This window comes from Furipterus horrens, unplaced genomic scaffold (assembly GCF_987537825.1).
Source record: "Furipterus horrens unplaced genomic scaffold, mFurHor1.1.pri manual_scaffold_12, whole genome shotgun sequence".
Taxonomy (NCBI): Eukaryota; Metazoa; Chordata; class Mammalia; order Chiroptera; family Furipteridae; genus Furipterus; species Furipterus horrens.
In genome coordinates this window covers 71,790,495-71,810,622 of record NW_028327182.1, presented here as the reverse complement: position 1 = coordinate 71,810,622, position 20,128 = coordinate 71,790,495, and the positions used below count along the sequence as shown (strand labels likewise).

The 20,128-nt window shown below is 38.2% G+C and overlaps 1 protein-coding gene and 1 pseudogene across 1 annotated transcript in view; one reads left to right on the top strand and one right to left on the bottom strand.

The window, feature by feature from the left end:
• The window catches only part of CUL4A (cullin 4A), a 71,250-nt gene that overhangs the window by 16,895 nt on the left and 34,227 nt on the right, over window positions 1–20,128 (bottom strand). Inside the window, exons 9-15 of the mRNA XM_090258096.1 lie at window positions 15,353–15,420; window positions 13,107–13,225; window positions 10,016–10,208; window positions 3,668–3,772; window positions 2,994–3,104; window positions 2,802–2,887; window positions 2,267–2,374 (exon numbers count right to left, since the gene is read on the bottom strand). Of these exons, the coding sequence (XP_090114222.1) occupies window positions 2,267–2,374; window positions 2,802–2,887; window positions 2,994–3,104; window positions 3,668–3,772; window positions 10,016–10,208; window positions 13,107–13,225; window positions 15,353–15,420 (790 nt within the window). The remainder of the gene's footprint in view (window positions 1–2,266; window positions 2,375–2,801; window positions 2,888–2,993; window positions 3,105–3,667; window positions 3,773–10,015; window positions 10,209–13,106; window positions 13,226–15,352; window positions 15,421–20,128) is intronic.
• On the top strand, window positions 16,256–18,662 carry LOC149996355 (chromobox protein homolog 1 pseudogene; annotated as a pseudogene).

Here is a 20,128-nt window from a genome sequence, read left to right as displayed (position 1 = left end):
CCCACCAGACAAATATGGGACAATTTGAGCAGCAAATAAGTAACTATGATACCATGAGTTCATATTCATAAAGACAGAAAAATAAATAAATTAATGAGGTAGAAGGGAAGGCTCTTAGAGCAGAATGCCAATTTTCTAAATACAGAAAAATGATGAAGCTAGGGAAAAAAAAAAATCCAGAGTTCATCATCAAGGTAAAAATGGACCCAGGATGAATCAAGCAGGTGAGACTCTGATTGGGGAAACAAGAGGTTTACATAGTCTTAAAATATCTCCCCACAAATTCCTTAATAATTACAAAAGAAAAAATACCAATAGAGTGGAGAAACCAGGTAACATCACCAATGGGGGCAAATGGATAATGTGTGTCTCTGGATATGATACTGAGAGGAAATGACACCTCCCACGTGGGATTCTGGCTAGACACGCATGACCTGAATCTAATCAAACAAATCCAAGTTGAGAGACAATCTATGAAAACTGGTATGTGTTTAAAAAACATGTCAGGGGAGAGCAATGGGGGAAAAATGGGACAACGGTAATAAAACAACAATAAAAACAAACAAAAACATGTCAGTGTCATGAAAGAAAATGTTGTATAGCTGTTACAGATGAAAGGACATGACTAAATAAAATGTGGGGTCCTGGACTGGATCTGGTACCAAGAAAAAAAATGCTAAAAGACATGGTTTAGACAATTGACTAAAACAGAATATGGCTGCATATTGGATGAAAGTATTACATCAATGTTAACTGTCTGAATTTGACAACATGCTCTGGTTATGTTTTTGGAAAATGCCCACTAAAGTTATTAGGGGGGAAATGTAATCTACTCTCAAATGGATCAGGAGAAAAATGGTACATATAGGGAGAGAAACAGAATACTGAAGCATATATGGCAATGCTAAAAGTTTATATATATATAAAGTACACTGGAAATTCTTTGAATTCTTCTTGCTAATTTCCCATAAGTCAGAACTATTTTAAAATAAAATAGGAAGTGAATAGACCTGCAATGCCACGAGAGGCATACCCAGGGCGGAGTCTGCACCCAGCAGAGGTGGAGTGGGGTGAGGAGGTGAGGGAGGGTTTTCTGGTGAAGGTGACTGGGGAGATAAGTCTTAACAAGCTTCAAGTGCTGGGGAGGGATAGGGTGTGAGGTTTTCTGGAAGAGGTTCCATTTAGATGGTTATACATGGAGGCCTGAGAAGATGAGTTTGGGGCCTACAACTAGTTTAGAGGAGAGGGAGCATGACATTCTTGTGGGTGAGCTCGGCCATTAAGAGAGACTTCACACCTGAAAGAAAAACTGGTTAATGTGCTACCACCATTCCCACAGGATGGAGAGATTCAGGGAGGGTGGGAGGGAGATGAGTGATGAGAAAAATCTTGGATGTTGAGCCTGAGACATCTGTGTACATGCAAGTGGATACACAGGTTGGAGGCTGAGAGCCAGTGTGGACCAAGTTCACAGAGAGGGTGTGGAATGAGAAGAGAGCTGAGGGGTGATTCTGGAAAATATTAGCATTTAGGATATAGGTAGAGGGAAAAGAAAAAAAAAAAAAAAGAGAAGAAAACAAAAAGGCAACTGATCAGCGGGTTCAGAAACAAACAATGAATCGGGAAAAGATCCTGCCTTGGAAAAGGGGAAAAATAGCTTCAAAAGGGACTATTTCTGACACAGGCTCCCAGCCCTTTCTGGAAGATCCCTCAGCTGGAAGGTCCTCATCCCCACTCATCTTTAATTTCCAGACCCCACATTGGAAGCAGCCCTGCTCCATGTCACCTGGTATTGTAATTAATGGTGCTTGTGCTGTTTCCCCCACTGGATTTTAAATTCCTAAACCCTGAATTCTCCCTTATATCTGCAAATCTCCAGAGTACCCAACGTCATGGTTGACATATAATAAGCCCTCAGGAATACCATTCACACGACTGTGGCATTGTCTATAATGGAAGGAAATATTAACCAGACAAGCAGCACCCACAACTTGACAAGCAATATCTGTTAAAACAAGTGCCTGTGTCGATGCCTTCTTAATGGTCAGTCAGTGGACTCGGGTGAGCCAGGAGCAGTGGATAGACAAAAGCGATCACTTCGATTTTTGATTTAGTGGGTGATTTCAAAAAAAACCCCTCATTAAGTAATTTTTGAAAGATGACATGTATGACATAGTATGGGTAGAACAAAGGAAGAAGTCTTTTTAATATTTTGACAGCACTAATATATTAAAAATAAAGGACAAATAGTCTTTAAAACACTTACTTCTGGAGTTAAATGTACTTCCATGGGTGTGTATGTTGGCCAGTATCCCATTGTAAGTATATTAACTGTTAGATCTATAGAGCCTGGATCACTTTGATTCTGCATATACTAAAAGCAAAGAAAATCAAGATAAAATAATTTTAGGATATCATACAAATAATTATAAAAAGGTAAATGGTGTAATTTTCCAAATACAGCTTAACATTGTTTGCATTTATTTTAGTCCCTAGAACATATTCCACTGAAGCCACATAATGTGCTCCAGAGCCACTGGCAATATTTTTTCTTCTTTGGTTATGTCACCAATATAAGATACCATTAAACTCACTTAAGTCAAACTTTTCCTATACATTTTTAGAGATTATTTTTCATTCTGAATTTAGGTTATTTGCATATGTGAGACATCAACAGTGTAACACTTAAGGGTGAGGATTCTATGTAATTTATATATTTATATACTTTAATCATTTCACATTAATTTAAAGTGGGATACTTTTTAAGAAGCTGTTTTACTTGAAAAAAAAACAGAGCTTGCCTGCTTGAAATGAACCATGATGTCCTTGGAGAGCTCCATGTCCTTGAACATGCCTTCCAGTTTGCTGGTGAAAGCAGCACCACACTCTGTGATACAAGTGAAGGGTCAGTGAAAAAACACCAGGAGCAACATGTTGGTGCAATAAATTCCCAGCACAGAGGCAGGACAGAACCTCAAGTTTCACATGCTTACCATGCTTCAGTTTTGACAACATAGATTTTTCAGCATCAACTGAGGCACTTTTTCCAACAAGGAGTCTTTTTGCCAAATCTTTTTTATAAAAGGCTTCAAAGACATCTTTACCTGTTTATAATCAAATGGAAATAACAAGACATTAGTTAATACACAAATGTTCACTTTAACTGCTGGAAAAACCCTAAGAAATGTTCATTCTGATCCAAGACAGCTCTATTTTCACTGAATCCTTGCGTTAAATTTCCACAAAGAAATATTTCAATTTAATCAGGGAGTGGCCATCCCTTTAGTTCCTGTATTAATATTAAAGTGGAAATGTCACCCTGGCTGGTGTGGCTCTGTGGATTGAGTGCCGACCTGCGAACTGAAAGGTCACTGGTTTGATTCCCAGTCAGGGCACATGCCTGAATTACAGGCCAGGTCCCTGGTTGGGGGTGTGTGACAGGCAAACAATCGATGTATCCCTTGCAAATCGATGTTTCTCTCCCTCTCTTTCTCCCTGTCTTCCCCCCTCTCTAAAAATATAAAAATAAAAATAAAATAAATTTAAAAAGTGGAAATGTCTCAGTCAGTTTTTCTCAAGAAAAGAGAGGGCCCAAATACATCTATATTTTGATTATGTAGCATTTCTTTCTGCCCAATGTTAATAAAAATAAAAGAGTATTTCTCACCATGAATAAACCTGAATATTATCATGATTTTGTCAAGGATCCTCTCCAGTTCTTCATCTGTTGCTTCTTTATTACCTGCTCTCAATTTTGAATCAACATGCTTCGCTGTGAAATCAAGAATTTAAATTATTTGAAAAATAAGCATTTGTTAATAATATAATTTCTAAATAGAAAAAAGAACATGTTTAATTTCTACAAGCAAAAATTGGACAATAGCACTCTGGAGCCTTCCCAAAATGACATTATTATATGACAAAAAAGCAAAACTCTTATTGTCTAAGATATGCCCTTTCAAGTCATGTGAGAATAAATACTTTAATTACATGCTTTGGTTTCATGACACATTATTGCCTCAGGAACTGGAATGTCCCATCTTCAAGATGTGGTATAAAAAGTCTGGATAAGACTCAAAGAATTTTTCTCAGGGCTTCATGTGATTATATTCATGGTGACAACGTCTTATCCCTGAATGCAGGGATTAGAGCGATTCTACTCTGACTTACTGTTTAATACAAATCAGTCATAACCAGGCTTAAGGAAGGGAGAACCCAAGACTTCTAAGAAGGCCAAACTCCCAAGAGTTAAATATTCATGTCCAGAAAAACAACAATCCATAAAGTGGTACAAGGCCAACTTAAATTGCCATGTGTATTTCCTCTATTGTTGCTTTTGCTAGTATTTTCTCTTCATAATTTTTATTATAAAATATTCTGAACATATACAAAAGTAGACAATTGTATGATGAACTCCTTGTTCCCATCATACACCTTCAACAATAATCAACACAAGCCCAATTTTGTATCACTATATATACACCTTTCTTTGCTCTTGCCACCTGTATTTTTAAAAAAGCAACCTTTACTGACTAGTGAAATTCTATGAATCCTGAAATATATATACATATTTTATTTTCTGAAATATATTTTGATGTTATCATGAAATAATTCTATAACATGGTTAATTTAAAAACTGCTTCATCTTAGGAATATAAAATCTAAATAGACCTTTTACTACTAAGGAGACTGAATCGGTAATCAAAAACCTCCCCCAAAATAAAAGTCCAGGACCAGATGGCTTCACTGGTGAATTCTTCCAAACATTAAAACAAAACAAAACAAAACAAAACAAATCCTGTCTTTCTCAAACTCTTCCAAAATACTGAAGAGGAAAGAATGATTCCAATCATATTTTACAAGACCAGCATTACCTTGACACCAAAACCAGATAAGGACGCTACAAACAAAGACAGTAAAAGCCCAATATCCTTGATGAACGTATGTAAAAATCCTCAACAAAATATTAACAAACCGAATTCAACAATACATAAAAAGGATCATAGACCATGACCAAGTGTGATTTATTCCGGTATGAAAGAAAAGATGGTTCTGCACATCAATCAATGTGATACAGCATATTAACATAATGAGGACAAAAATTATATGATTGTTTCAGTAGATGCAGAAAAAACATCTGGTAAAAATTACATCTGTTTATGATAAAAATTCTCAACAAAGTGGACACAGAGGGGCCTACCTCAACATAAACCCATCTAACACTATGCTCAATAATGAAAAGCTATAAACTTTTCCTCAAAGATCAGGAACAACATAAGGATGTCCACTCTAGCCACTTTTATACAACATAGTATTGGAGTCTTGGTCTTAGCAATTAGGCAAGAAAAAGAAATAAAAGGCACTCAAATGATGCACAGTGTTTCATCACTATTTGCAGATATGATATCCTATAAAAACCCTAAACATTTCACTGAAAATTTGTTAGAATAAACAGAATCCAGTAAAGTCACAGTATACAAAATTAATACATAGAAATCTGTGGCTATACACTAGTAACGAACTATCAGAAAGAGATGTTAAGAAAACAACCCCTTTTACAATTATATTAAAAAGAATACATGCTCCAACTGGCATGGCTAGTTGGTTGAGCACTGTCCTGCAAAGTGAAAGGTCACTGGTTCAATTCCAGATCAAGGCACATGCCTGGGTTTGGGCCTGGCATCCAGTTGAGGCACATGCAATAGGCAACCAATCGATGCTTCTCTCCCTCTCTTTCTAAAAATAAATAAATAAAATCTTCAAAAAAATAAAAGAATACAAAATGTAGGAATACATTTAACAAGGCAGTGAAAGATCTGTACACTGAAAACTACCAGATGCTGATGAAAGAAACCGAGGAAGACACAAATAATGGAAAGATATTTCGTGCTTATTGATTGGAAGAATTAATACTTTTAAAATGTCAATACTATCCAAAGCAATCTATAGGTTCAGTGCAATCCCTATCAAAATTCCAATAGAATATTCACAGAATTAGAATAATCCTAAAATTTGTATGGAACCATAAAAGACCCCAAATAGCCAAAGCAATCTGGAAAAAGAACAACAAAGCTGGAGGTATCATGGTCCCTGATTTCAAACTATACTATAAAGTTATAGTAATCAAAACAATATGGTACTGGAAAAAACATACATAGGACAATCAGTGGAACAGAACTGAGAGCCCAGAAATAAACCCAAACATATACAGACAAGTTAAGACAAAGGAGCTGTAAATATACAATATTGGAGAAAGAACAGAATTTTCAATAAATGGTGCTGGGAAAACTGGACAGCCACATATGGAGGAATGAAATTAGATGACTATCTTACACCATACACAGATTAACTAAAACTGGATTAAAGACTTAAATATAAGGTCCCAAACCATAAAATTCTTAGCATAAAACACAGAAGAAAAGCTTAGTTTTTTTTTTTTCTTTTGGATCTGATTCCAAAGGCGAGGAAAACAAAAGCAAAAATAAATAAATAGACCCCTGGCTGCTGTGGCTCAGTGGATTGAGTGTCGGCCTGCGAACCAAGTGTCACTGGTTCGATTCCCAGTCAGGGCACATGACTAGGTTGCACATCAGGTCCCCAAAGGTCCCCAGTCGGGGGCGTGAGAGAGAGGCAACCACACAGTGATATTTCTCCCTCTCTTTCTCCTTTCCCCTCTAAAAATAAATAAATAAATAATTAAATACATAAAATAAATAAGACTTTTAAAATTTTTTCAAAAAAAATAAAATAAGTAAATAAATAGGACAACATCAAACAAAAAAGCTTCTGCACAGTGAAGGAAACTCATCAAAATGAAAAGGCAACCTACTGAAGGGGAGAAAATATTTAAAAATCATTCAGCTGAAAAGGTGTTAATATCTAAAATAGATAAAGAACTCATATAACTGAACAACAAAAACATTGGGCAGAGGATCTGAATAGATATTTTTCAAAAGAAGACACAAAAATGGCCAACACATAAAAAGATGTTTAACATCATTAATTATAATAATTTCCCTAATATATTAGGCAAATGCAAATCAAAACCACAATCAGATATCACCTCACATCTGTTAGTATAGCTATTATCAAAAAGACAAGAAATAATAAGTGTAGGAGAATATACGGAGAAAAGGGAATGCACATACATTGTTGGTGGGACTATTCACTGGTACAACACTATGGAAAAGAGTATGGAGATTCCTCAAAAAATTAAGAATAGAACTACTATATGATCCAGCTATTCTACTTCTGGGTATTTACCCAAAAAACACAAAAACACTAATTTGAAAAGACACATGCACCCCTATGTTAACTATAGTATTATTTACTATAATCGAGATATAGAATCAACCTAAGTGTTCAATGATGGATGAGTAGAAAAGTAGAAAAAGAAGATGTGGTAAATATCGGGCTGGCCAAGCAGTCAGTTTAATTTTTTCCATAAAATAAAAGACACGTTTTTCATTTTCACCAGTAACTTTATTGATTTGGATATTTTGAGTATGTTGGCTGTCTTCCGCTATTGGCTTCTAGTTGGTAGAGACCAGGGGTGCTGTTACACATCTTCCAATGCATAAAACTGCCCCACAGCAAAGAATTATTTGGCCAAAAAGTCAACAGTACCAAGAAAACTCACAAATCACTTTTGATACGTTCGATCAGTCACAGCATCTTCTCCATACACTGCACAAATCTTTCTTTGGGTTTCAGTTGTGCCTTAACCTTTCTTGAAATAATAAAGTGTAATATGCCGAAAATGTGTATCTTCTATCGTCTTCAATATTAAAATGGCTGCACAAAAATTAACCAATTTTTGTTATTTTTAAATGCACACTGATATGACAGCTATCACTATACAATCTAACAAAATTGTTTCAAATGAACTTAAAGACAACTAAGTGCTACTACAGCTATCATATGGAAAAAACTAAATGAACTTTTTGGCCAACCCAATATATACAACAGACTACAACTCAGCCATACAAAAGAATGAAACCTTGCCACTTATGGCAACATGGATGGACCTTGAGCATATAATGTTAACCGGTGAAGGGGGTCAATTGCATGGTGATGAAGGTTATTAGACTTTACGGGGTGATCGCTTTGTAGTGCATACAGATGTTGAATTATAATGTTGTACACCTGAAACTTATACAGAAAATTTACTATAAAGTTATAGCAATGAAGACATTCTGGTACTGGCATAAAAATAGATATAGGTCAATAGAACAGAATAGAGTTCAGAAATGAGCCATGCTGATTTTCAAAAGAAGTGTCAAGACAATTCAACTGGGAAAGAATATTTTTCAACAAATGGTGCTGGGTCAACTGGATATCCACATGGCAAAGAATGAAGCTGAACTGCTTGCCACCTCATACTATATTCTAAAATTAACTCAAAATGGATCAAAGACCTAACTGTAAGAACTAAAACTATAAAAGTTAAAGATTTCTTAAATAAAACAGGAAAGAGCACAAAGTATAAAAAAATACATAAAATTGACTAAACTAAAAAATTTACTTTTTAAACACACTTTAGAGGAATCAAAACACAAGCTATAAACTGGGAAAGTGTTTGCCAATCATATGTCTGATAAGGGAGGACTCTATATACAGAGTGTGCATTTATATTAAAAAACAAAAAATATAAAGTTTCACCTTAAAATATGCTCTTTTGAGATCCCATCCGATTTTATCTTAATACTGGTTAGAGAATACAAAGATAGTGACTAAATAGTATTTCATGTTAAATATTATCTGGAGATTGACAAAGTTATTGTCATAACACACAGGCACCATAAACAAGAAACCTTCTCTATTTAATTTCTGAGCAGAAATTACTTACAAGTAAGCAAGAGGATCAAGGTTCATCTTTACATGAAGTATAGCTCTGGGGCTGCCAGAACAGGAAACGCACACTAGACTAAGTCTTTATTGTCCCTTTTTTCTTTTGTGAACTTAAACCTCATTTTTTACAGAAATTAGTACTATATTCTCCCTATGGGAATACTATGTATGTGTCGTCGTCGGCAGCCGTCCGTCTCGAGAGACGATGGTGTAGCTTCTTAAGAGTCTATCTGCACCGCCGAGAATGGCTGTGCAGTCCGACTCGGGAGTGACATGGTAGTATCTGTCTCCTCCCGTGTTGAATCGACATCTTGCAATGACGCTGAAGCTACAGAGCCTGGGCAGGGTAATATGGAGGGTCTGCTGTTGCCCATGCAGCATACCCCCCCTCTCTTCGCAGCTGAAGGATCCAAGGGAAAGACGGAGTCAATACAGCTTGGGTTCAGGTGCGCCGCAGGAGTTGCCGGTGTTGACTACAACGTCAAACCGCCTTAGGGACTCCGGCTCCGGATTTTCTGTCGGGGTTTACTCCCTTAGCCTTTCCCCTGAAGAGGTATGCCGCAAGGCAGCGGAGGTTTTTTGGAGTCAGAGTTTTCCTTCTCTGATGTACCCTGACTGGAAGATCGAACCAGCGACACTTAGCTCGCAGGCCGACGCTCAATCCACTGAGCTAAACCAGCCAGGGCAGTATGTATGTGTACACACACACATATGTATATATAAAATATATATGGGTGGAAGGATTGAACAAAAAAGGAAAAAGACTTATGAACATGGACAACAGTGTGGTGATTGCCAGGGACCAGGAGGAGAGGTGGTGGAAGGTATAGAGGGGATAAATGATGATGGACAGAGACTTGGCTTGGGGTGGTGAACATATTAATACAGTATACTGATGATGTATTATGGCATTTGTACCTCAAACCTGTATAATTTTGCTAACCAGTGCCACCTCAATAAATTCAATAAAAAGGGGGAAAAAAAAAATATATATATATATATGCAGACATGTATATGGTTTTTTGAACATGTGTCCCCTAATAAGGTGTGATACAAATCCTCCCTTCCCTCCAAATGAGAAGCTTGAATATTTTGAGAAAAAACGTGCATCAGTTATGCCTTCCTTTCCCATATTAAAAAAAAGTATAGAAATATGTTTTTCTACCGATAAGTTCTGCGGGCTTATTTGGCCTCTTGTTAATAAACGTTTCAAAGGATTCCTTCATCAAGTTGATGAACTTCTCATTCCTCTGAAAGCATACTTCTATCACATGGTCCACTCTGTCTTTAAAATCCAGCAGGTCCTGCACCATATCTTTATCTTTTTCAGGATTGATAACAATTGTTGTTCCAAAAGTCTACAAAAACAAACACATACCAAGTCATCAATAGGTTTATGATACCACGTATTTTCTCCTGCTATCAAACAATCATGATAATGTAGAAATTTCCTAAATTCAGTCTGTATTCTAAAAATTAAGTGAATGCTGTAGTCCCCCCTTATCCTTGGGGAACGTATTCCAAGATCCCAAGTGGATGCCTGAAACCGTGCAGAGTACTGAACTCTTTATATACATACTATGTTTTTTCCTATAAATACATACAACTTAAGGCTTCTCTTTGGCATTATCTGACTGCCAGCATCACTACTCTCACAGTTTGGCCCATTATTAAGTAAATAAGGGTTATCTAAACATAAGCACTGTGATACCATGACAGGCCACCAAGTGACCAATGGGCAGGTAGTATATAAAGTGTGGATATGCTGGACAAAGGGATGATTCATATCCCAAGTGGGACAGCTTGAAATTTCACCATGCTACCCAGAATGGCTCCCAATTTAAAATTTATGAATTGCTTATTTCTGAAATTTACCATTTAACGTTTTTGGAATGCAGTTGACTGTGGGTAATAAACTGCAGCAAGTAAAACTGCGGATAGGAGGGGGACTTCTGTAAACAATGTTTCTGAAAGAATTTAAAAATTACTGGAAATTTTCTGTTGCTTTTTGAAGAACCTTTACATAAAATTCCTCAAACAGGTATTAATTTCTGTTAACCCAATACACCTATTTGGACTTTTTGACTATAGTTTTCTTTCTCCTTCAGTTCTAACTATAAATAGCATGGTTTTTACCCTCTATTTTTTAAAACTGATTTTAGAGAGAGGAAGGGAGGGAGGCAGGGAAGGAGGGAGGCAGGGAAGGAGGGATAGAGGTGGCTGAGGTGGGGGCAGAGGGGGATAGAGAGGGGGAGGGAGAGGGAAAGGATATATATATATATATATAGAGAGAGAGAGAGAGAGAGAGAGAGAGAGAGAGAGAGAGAGAGAAATATTGATTGGTTGCCTCCTACATGTGCCTGACTGGGGACTGAACCCACAACCTAGGTATATGCCCTGACCAGGAATTGAACCTTCAGCCTTTTGGTGTATGGGACAATGCTCCAAACAATGAAGCCACACTGGCCAGAGAGTTTAGCCTGTACTTCTAATTAAAAAATGCTACATTAAACATTACTCAAGTCTGTGTGTGACAACAATATTAGCTGTTTGAGGGTATAAACTACCAGCTGAAGAGGTGTTAAATACAGTTAATCGATGTAACGTGTTGTTTTTGAAAAACTGGTCTTAAGTATATACGTTTACACATGCACATGGAGGCAGATTATTGGTGAAAAGGTACAAATAAATTAGCATAAATGCCTTCCAGAGAGGGACACTAACTATGATTGCCAGGGGTAGGAGGGATTTACTTTTCACTCTACCCTTTGTACTGACTGCATTTAAAAATAATGTACACACATTGCAATGATCAGCTTTATTTTGATAATGATACACTGTGCTGAATGTAATTTCCCATTTTGTCACAATGTTAACTCCTTACCATTCATTAATGAACACTCAGGAACTACTGTCACATCACTGACTTTTACTACCCAAACCAAAAATTGCAAAGGCGAACTTTCTGTGCTCAGCATCTGTTGCTGTTCCCTCAGGACTACGTATTGGCAAGAACCTAAATTCCACTGGCCTTTCCTTAACAGAAAGCTCTATTGCTGATCCAGCTTGTCAGTCATGACTTTTAGCTCAGTATCGCTGTATAGAATCTTGGGGTGGTGTTGTGTGTGTGTGTATGTACAAGCTTTTAACATGCAGACTGATACACAACTTCAGGCCCAATATTCCAGAAAGCAGCATGAAAGCTTTATCCCTTAAAAAAACATTTTTTTTTTAAAGATTTTATTTATTTTTTAGAGAAAGGGAAAAGGAGGGAGAGAGGGAGAGAAACATTGATATGCGAGAGAAACATCCATCAGTTGCCTCCCGCATGCCCCCAACCCAGAACCTGGCCTGCCACCTGGGACCTGGCTCTCAACGTAGCCATGTGCCCTGACTGCGAATTCACAAGTACCCTTTTGGTTTGCAGGCCAGGGCTCAACCCACTGAGCCACACCAGCCAGGGCAACTTTATCTTTTTTATTTAATTTTTTTTTCTTGTGATAATGAGATTCACATGCTGTAAAAACAGGAAAGAGATTCCTTGTTAACCGCCTGTTTTCTCCTGATGGTAACATTGGCAAACTATAGAGTGGCATCACAACCAAGATATTTGTACTGATACAATCTTCCCAACTTATCCAGTTTAAACTATAAGTTATTTGTCTATGGATTAAGTTCTTTGGACTTTATCACCTGTGCAGGTTTGTGTAACCATTGCCATGGTCAAGACACCACAAAGATCCCTTCTGTTGTCTTTTTTTATAACCATATAGTACACACACATGTGCTACAGAAACATGAAAGTATATGTTTAAGTAATAAATCCTAGACTGTTAGGAAATAAAGTAGCATATACACCAACTTGATATACAAAGTGTGTTTATAGTTCTCACTGTGCAAAGGAGGCATGGATCATGTTTAAAAAGCAGATTCATAAAAAATGACTACTTTTTGAAAACATGACTATAGAATTAAACTTATGTGCTTATGCTGATGACAAAGAGCCAATAGCCTTTTAAATCATGTTTATACCTGGATGGTGTTCATCACTATTGGTGTTATCTTAAAAAAAAGTTTGCGGAGTGATCTGGAAGGAACTGGAAGACTACTATCTACCTGATCATCTGCAACGAAAAAACCAATGTACCTCCAAACAGTCAGTTCACCCTGCCAGGTACTGCAGTATCCTCAAGATGGGCCACCCACCCCTTCCACAAAACACAGTTGGTATCACTGTCAAGACCAACCCCACACACCTTGATGTACTCGCTCCAGTGCTGCAGCAGGATCTGCTGCCCGCCCTTCACTCGGCTAAACAGCTGGTACATCTGAGTGAGGTCAGGCACTCTGTTCTCATCAAGTAAGTGATCGAGTCCTGAGATAACACAGTAAATGTTAGCATATGACATCATTAAGTCAACCTGAGTAACAGCTAAACTAGAATATAGCGTGCACCACAGAAGAGTTAATATATAATATAGAAATTTAGGGACTATTGCTTATATCTAACAGGCAAGTTGGTCTAGTGCAGTATCTGATATAGATCCTATTAGGTGATCTCATCTTTCTGACCATGCTGGGAGATGTATACTTTATTTCTTCACATCACCAAAGCACTTTTAATTCACTAAAGTAGCAATGATCTGAAAAATGCTCACACTAACTCTCTGACCTAGGAAGTTCATGATTCTGAGTGCTTTCTGATTTAGTTCAGTAGTCCAAAAGTATATTTGCCAAAGGATAAGCTATCAAATCTAATCTTTTAGATGATTAATTTTATCCACAGATATAATAAACTGTGAGAGAAAAACATTTATTGTATATTAGATATTTTGCAGTACTTAACACAGCATTTTAAAAGTTTTTCCCATTTTATGTATTTAAAATTTACAAAGATTTTCTAAAACCATACCACCATCAAAATAACTTTCACAGAAGATTTTCTAAATATCCGCTACATGGTAAGAATGGAAAGGCAGCTAAATTAGAGAAGCTGTGAGCTAGTCATGTTACTTCACAAAGTCTCAGATTCTTCTGTAAATGGGCACTTCTACACACTTAAGGTGGTTTAAAGAAGTGCACAATGCACTGTGGGCTGTAATTACAGATCCTTAATAAGGGCTCCAATGTTTGTTATTTCTCTAAATTATATTTTCATCTACTGATACAAATTATTTTATAATTTATCTTACCGAATCTCTAAATAATGTTTTAAGAATTCAAAAATTACAGCTATTTTAAAAATAATTCTAATAAAATTTAGATTAAGCTCCTGCATATATATGTCACCATTTTCTTGACAATTTATACAAAGTTCTATTTACGTGAAGTCCTTTTCTCTTATAAAATGACTCATAAAAAAAACACCTAGTATGAATTCTGAATGCATTTGTTTTAAGTGGACCATAAGTTAAGACCTCATTCATATGCAGATATAGCAGCTTTATAGGTTTCAGTGATTTATAAGTAGAAAGACATCCAGACCTGCCCCCTGGTTCTCAATGGAGAAAATGTGACTTGAGGCACCAATGTCAAGCTGTTGTTAGCCTCAAGTTTTCTTACTTGTAAAATGGGGGTAAGGATTTCAACAGGCTGTTCAAGAACTAGAAATATTTACATGAAATACAGTGGATGCTCAATAATGCACTTTTCTCCCCTGTTGGCATTATTGTGGTTGCACTTCTAAGTTCCACTTTTAACTGTCTGGGGAAGTAGGATCCAAATTGGAATATATTTGGGTGCTATTTAGGGGCGTCCCAAGGTTAAACTTTATAAAGTTTTCAATACCTTGAAACAGATCCTGTAGTTCCAAAATGACTTTCAAATGGTAACATTAAGTACTTAAGAGTTCTAAAAAGTAACATTAGGTACGAGAGTGTTATAAATAGTCTCACTGTTGCTGCAAAGCACCAACATACAAATTACTCTTTAACAAAGCTTTAGGATCACAAGAGGAATGTAAAATTAGCAATATAATGTGTTTTACTTTCTGCCTGTTTTCCCAGGGTAATCAGGGTAGAAAAGTGTACAGTACTCTGGTTTAAGCAGACCACATACCCGGCCGCTCATCTAACATTTAGCTGCTCAAAGGGCACAAGGAGGAAGCAGTGAAGTACTCCTCCATCTGCAGAAGCATTCTGAGTGTCACCCGTATGTCAGTGTACATGAACAATGACATAATGAAGGATGATGAGTATTGTGTAAGGACCCCGCTACAAGCTATCTGTTGTCTAGAGGGTCTCATGGAACGTTTTAACTTGGATAGTACTTAATCTGACTTCACCCTAAACTGTATGTAGTTGTTCTACCACATGCCTTTCACCAGTTTTCTTAACTAATTTTCTCAAAGGCTAATATGTTCATTATTTTTAATGATTTTAGAGATTGTCTTATAACAAATAACAAATATCCTTACACTGTTATTTACAATGTTTCACTTACTTTCTTAATGAATTAAAGACTATCATTCAGTTTAATTGACACAAGAGTTAGGAAAATCTACCTTTCTGTAGAATTGCTGTTAAATGTTCTCCTAATAGCTGTTTCTCCACACAAGCAATTAGTGGTTTCCTATAGAAGGCAAAAAGAGAACATGTCAAAACTAAGATGAAAGGAGAGATTTTGGTTAACTGTAAAAGATGAGGAGTTTACTGTTTACAGAGATGCTCTATGGAGCCAATCAGAAACCAAGGGGTTACAGAACAAGCATCTCCCTCACACATGGACAGTCACCACTGCTGTTAATACAGACCCTGAAGTATTGCTAAAAACAATTTACTGATGGATGCAGGGAAAAAGTGACACCAGCAGACAGGCAAGTGTGCCCTCCCTTACAATAAAAGTGGGCTCCCACATATGCATGGCAATTGGCATTCACACTGTAGTCATTTTTTTAATTTAAGTTTTGCCTTCCATTATGCATATTACTCCTTGGATTGCTACTGCATTTCTGCCCTCTTCTTCCACCCCAATCACTTCTCCAGGTCCCATAAAACTATCTTTCACTGTCACAGCTAAGCCTCTCTATCCTCACTTCTGTCTGCTTTCTATCATTGTCATTTACCAAAATCCATCTTACAGAAGCGCCTTCATGAAGTCCGAGTTGCATGTCACAAACACCAGAACATTTGAAAACTGGGAAATTCAGCAAGTGTGACTGCCATAATCATAGAGACATTACTCACAGTTATTTTTTTTTAAAATCAGAGTATCTGCTTCATGCTGAGGATTATTAATTTTGGCCATCTTCACAAGCCTTCATTCTCTAAGGAACTTTTCAGTGTACAATTGTAATTAAACCTCACAGCAATCCTACAGAAAGGCATAGCAGACAATCTGGTCTCCATCCCAGAGATAAGAAAACAAGAATTTAGAGATGGTGTGACCTGCTCAGGTCATATGGCCAATGAGTGGTAAAGCTGAGTTCAGTTCAATCAGTCATCAGCACCTTTTCCAGTCTGCTTCCAGGACAAGGAACAGTGACCCAGGTGAGGGGAGGTGGAGGGCAGAGAGGAAAATGTCACAGAGGGAGAGCAAAGAAGGGCCAGTCACTGCTGCTGCTTTTCGTCTTAATAGCTTTATAGAGATAAAAATTTTATGCCATAAAATTCACCCATTTCAAGTGTACAATTCAATGGTTTTTAGTATATACAGAGTAGTACAACCATAACCATGATCTAATTTTGGAACACTTTCATCATTCTAAAATAAACTTCATACTCATCAGCACTTCCATTCTCTCCATCTACCCATCCTGCCTCCGAGTCAGAAGCAGACAGTAATTTCTACAGATTTTCCTATTCCGAACCTAGCCTATAAATGACATTGTACAACATGACCACTGCGTCTGGCTTCTTTCACTTAGCATGTGTCAGCACTCCATTTTTATTGCTGAATAATATTCCATTTTATGTTTATCCATTAATCAGCTGACAATGGATTGTCCCTACTTTTTGACTATTACGAATAATGCTGCCATGGACATTTGTGTACAAGCTTTATATGGATGTATGTTTTCATTCCTCTATACATGTAGGAGTAGAACTGGTATAATGGAGAATCATATGGTAACTCTGTTTAACATTTTCAGGAAAACAAAATTGTTTTCCACAGGAGCTGACCTATTTTACATTCCCACTACCAATGCAGGAGGGTTCTAATTTCTCTACATCCTTGCCAATGCTTTTGACTGCTGCTTGCCTTTTTTTAATTATAGCCATCCTGGTGGGTGCTAAGTGGTATTGCATTGTGGCTCTGATTTGCATTTCCAGGATGACTAACAATAGTGAGTACCTTTTCATGTGCTCACAGAATCACCTCTTTTCTTTTTTAAAGATTTTATTTTAGTCTTAGAGAGAGGGGAAGGGAGGGAGAAAGAGAGGGAGAGAAATATTGATGTGCAAGAGGAACATAGATGGGTTGCCCCTCACACAGCCCCAACTGGGAACCTGGCCTGCAATCCAGGCATGTGTCCTGATCGGGAAGTGAGCCACACCAGCCAGGGCAAATCATCTCTTCTTGACAGCTTATGGTCTAGGCTTCAGTTCTACAGGGTAAAAAACATATCATGTTTTTCATTTCAACAGTTCATGGAGTGCCTACCATAGCCTAGATGTTATGACAGGCTGTGAACAGATAACAAATACTTAAGAGGTGAATAGAGCTCAGAAGCAGTTGTGGGAAATTAACTGTCACATCTGAGTTCCTTTTAAAAGCTGAGTTTATAAAGTACAGTGACAGTTCATTGATTTGCAGTAAGAGAATTCCTGCCACAGCATCTATGGATCCTTTCAGAAGACCAATGTTGAAAGGCAAAGGTCCTTAGGGCAGAGCCTGCAGAGTGACCCAGCTGTGTTCTTTAGCATAAGGTTTCCTGTGAATCAGTAAGGGGGTAGGTTACAAAGTACAGCACAGATACACTGCAGCTCTCAAGCACACTTTCCATCAGTACTGCCACCCGTTGTGCTCTGAATGAAGGCAGGTGGGACGTATGAGCTTTGAGCCCGGAAGGGATGCTCAGAGCCCAGTCTCTAAGATCTGTGTGGCCTGTTTCTCCTTGGTCTCCCTCTTCATTCTTTGAAAATTATTTTTGGGTTTGGCAGAGGGGAGCGGCTGCTTTAGTGAGGGGATCAATCGTGGCCACCAGCCTATTGCTTTTCTGGGCAGCAGTCCTCCGGCCCGCCTCCTGGGATGGCCCAGGAGCATGGCACGACTGCTCTCATGCTCTTGGGCACTGCTTTGAGCAGTGTCACCCTTTATACCAGAAAGCTGACAGGCACTATGGGGAAAAAACACAAAACAGGAAGAAAGTGGAGGAGGTGCTAGAAGAGAAGGAGGAGGAGTATGTGGTGGAAGAAGTTTTTGACCACCGAGTGGTAAAGGGCAAGGTGGAGTGCCTACTCAAGTGAAAGGGGTCCTCAGATGAGGACAACACATGGCAACCAGAGAGAGCGTGGACTGCCCCAACCTCACGGCCCAGTTTCTAGTCACAGAAAACAGCATGGGACAGATATATCAGAAGGAAGCAAGTGCAAAGCTGACTCTGATTCTGAAGATATAGGAGAGGGGAGCAAACCAAAGAAAGAAGAGTCAGAAAAGCCATGAGGCTTTGCCCGAGGTTTGGAGGCAGAGCGGATTACTGGGACTACAGACTCCAGTGGAGAATTCATGTTGCTGATGAAATGGAAAAATTCTGATGAGGCTGATCTGGTCCCAGCCAAGGAAGCCAATGTCAAGTTCCCCCAGACTGTCGTATCTCTCTATGATATTCCTTCCCCTTGGAGGATGATGACAAAAAACATGACAAGAATTAACTCTCCTGAGTACCAGTCCCTGTTACATCTGACTGTGGGCTTCAAGTGGGGAAGGGAAGGTGTTCTGTATTTCTTGACACCATAGAGATGGCTTGAGAAGATGTCCTTTGAAAAGCCTATAATATAGTTTTAGTGTCCTACAGCAGCCCAAGTACATTAAAGCCATTCCATGCTGTATAGTTTGCACACCCATCCAAGTGGAGGGGAAGGAGGATAAGTATTTCAACGTAATCCATTCTCCACTTTGCTGAGAAAAGCAAAGGGCCTTCTATGAAGAATAAAACTTGCAGACTGGGTGTGTGGGAGAGCAAAAAGTTACTGTGTATCTTCAAAAGGCATCTCCACAACCCACAGCCTTCTTCCTAATAGTGTTAACTGCATCTTTACAGCATAGCATAGTATAGTTTTTGGCTATTACTGGTATATTATTTGGGGGTGGGAAGGAAGAGAGATGGGTAGGATTGTTTTTGTTAAAATTTGGGGCCTTGTTGGGGAAATGGTGAAACAGTGGATAGAACAAACAATAAATAATTTGGTTCTGTGTCCAGAATATTTTATTTTTTCAAAAATGGCATTGCAAATCAAATTGAGGGCTGTGAGACTGTTTAAAAGCTGTGAACACTTGAAACTTATGAGCCAAGGTGTTCCCTGCCTGAGCTTAATGCTGTTTCCAACAAAGGACTAAGCCAGCTGAAAAGTTACCAAAGCTGCCATTTTGGGAGCAGACACTGCCCAAGAGGGGCAAGTCTTTTATTGGAGCATATACACGGGCAGATCATTCTTAAGAGCTGTTCTTGAAACTGACAAGACCCTTTCTTTTCCAATTATGATGCTACAAATATTAGCTTGTCTTTCCAAGGACTGGCTGAGGTACCGGGGGGCGGGGGGAGAGTTGCATAGGAGGTGTGAGAGTTAAAGAGAAGGGCCCATGCTCATAGGGCAGAAAACTCTTGGAGCCTCTCAATTTTTTTGAACTTTGGACTATAAAACCATTAGTGGCAGGGTTCAGTCTCTGAGAGCACCAGTTCATCAAATCACTTCAAGAGTTGGATTATTTAGGACTTCTGGCCAAGATGGAGGTGTAGGTAGACATGCTTCGCCTCCTTGCAAAATCACAAAAATTACAACTAAATCTCAAAAGAAGTAACACCCAGTATCGTAAGAAAAATGAGCTGTGTAGAAGTCCGACGACCAAGGATTTAAAGAAGCCACAGTCACCCAGACAAGTGCCTTTCTGACAGGCCACAATACTAACACAAGGAGTCAAAGCAGCTCTACCTGATACACAGAAACAAATACAAGGAGGTTGCCAAATTGAGGAGGCAAAGAAATATGGCTCGAATAAAAGAACAGAACAAAACCCTGGAAACAGAACTAAATGAAATGGAGGTAGCCAACTTATCAGATGCAGAGTTCAAACCACTGGTGCTCAGGATGGTCGAAGAACTCACTGAGTATAGGAATAA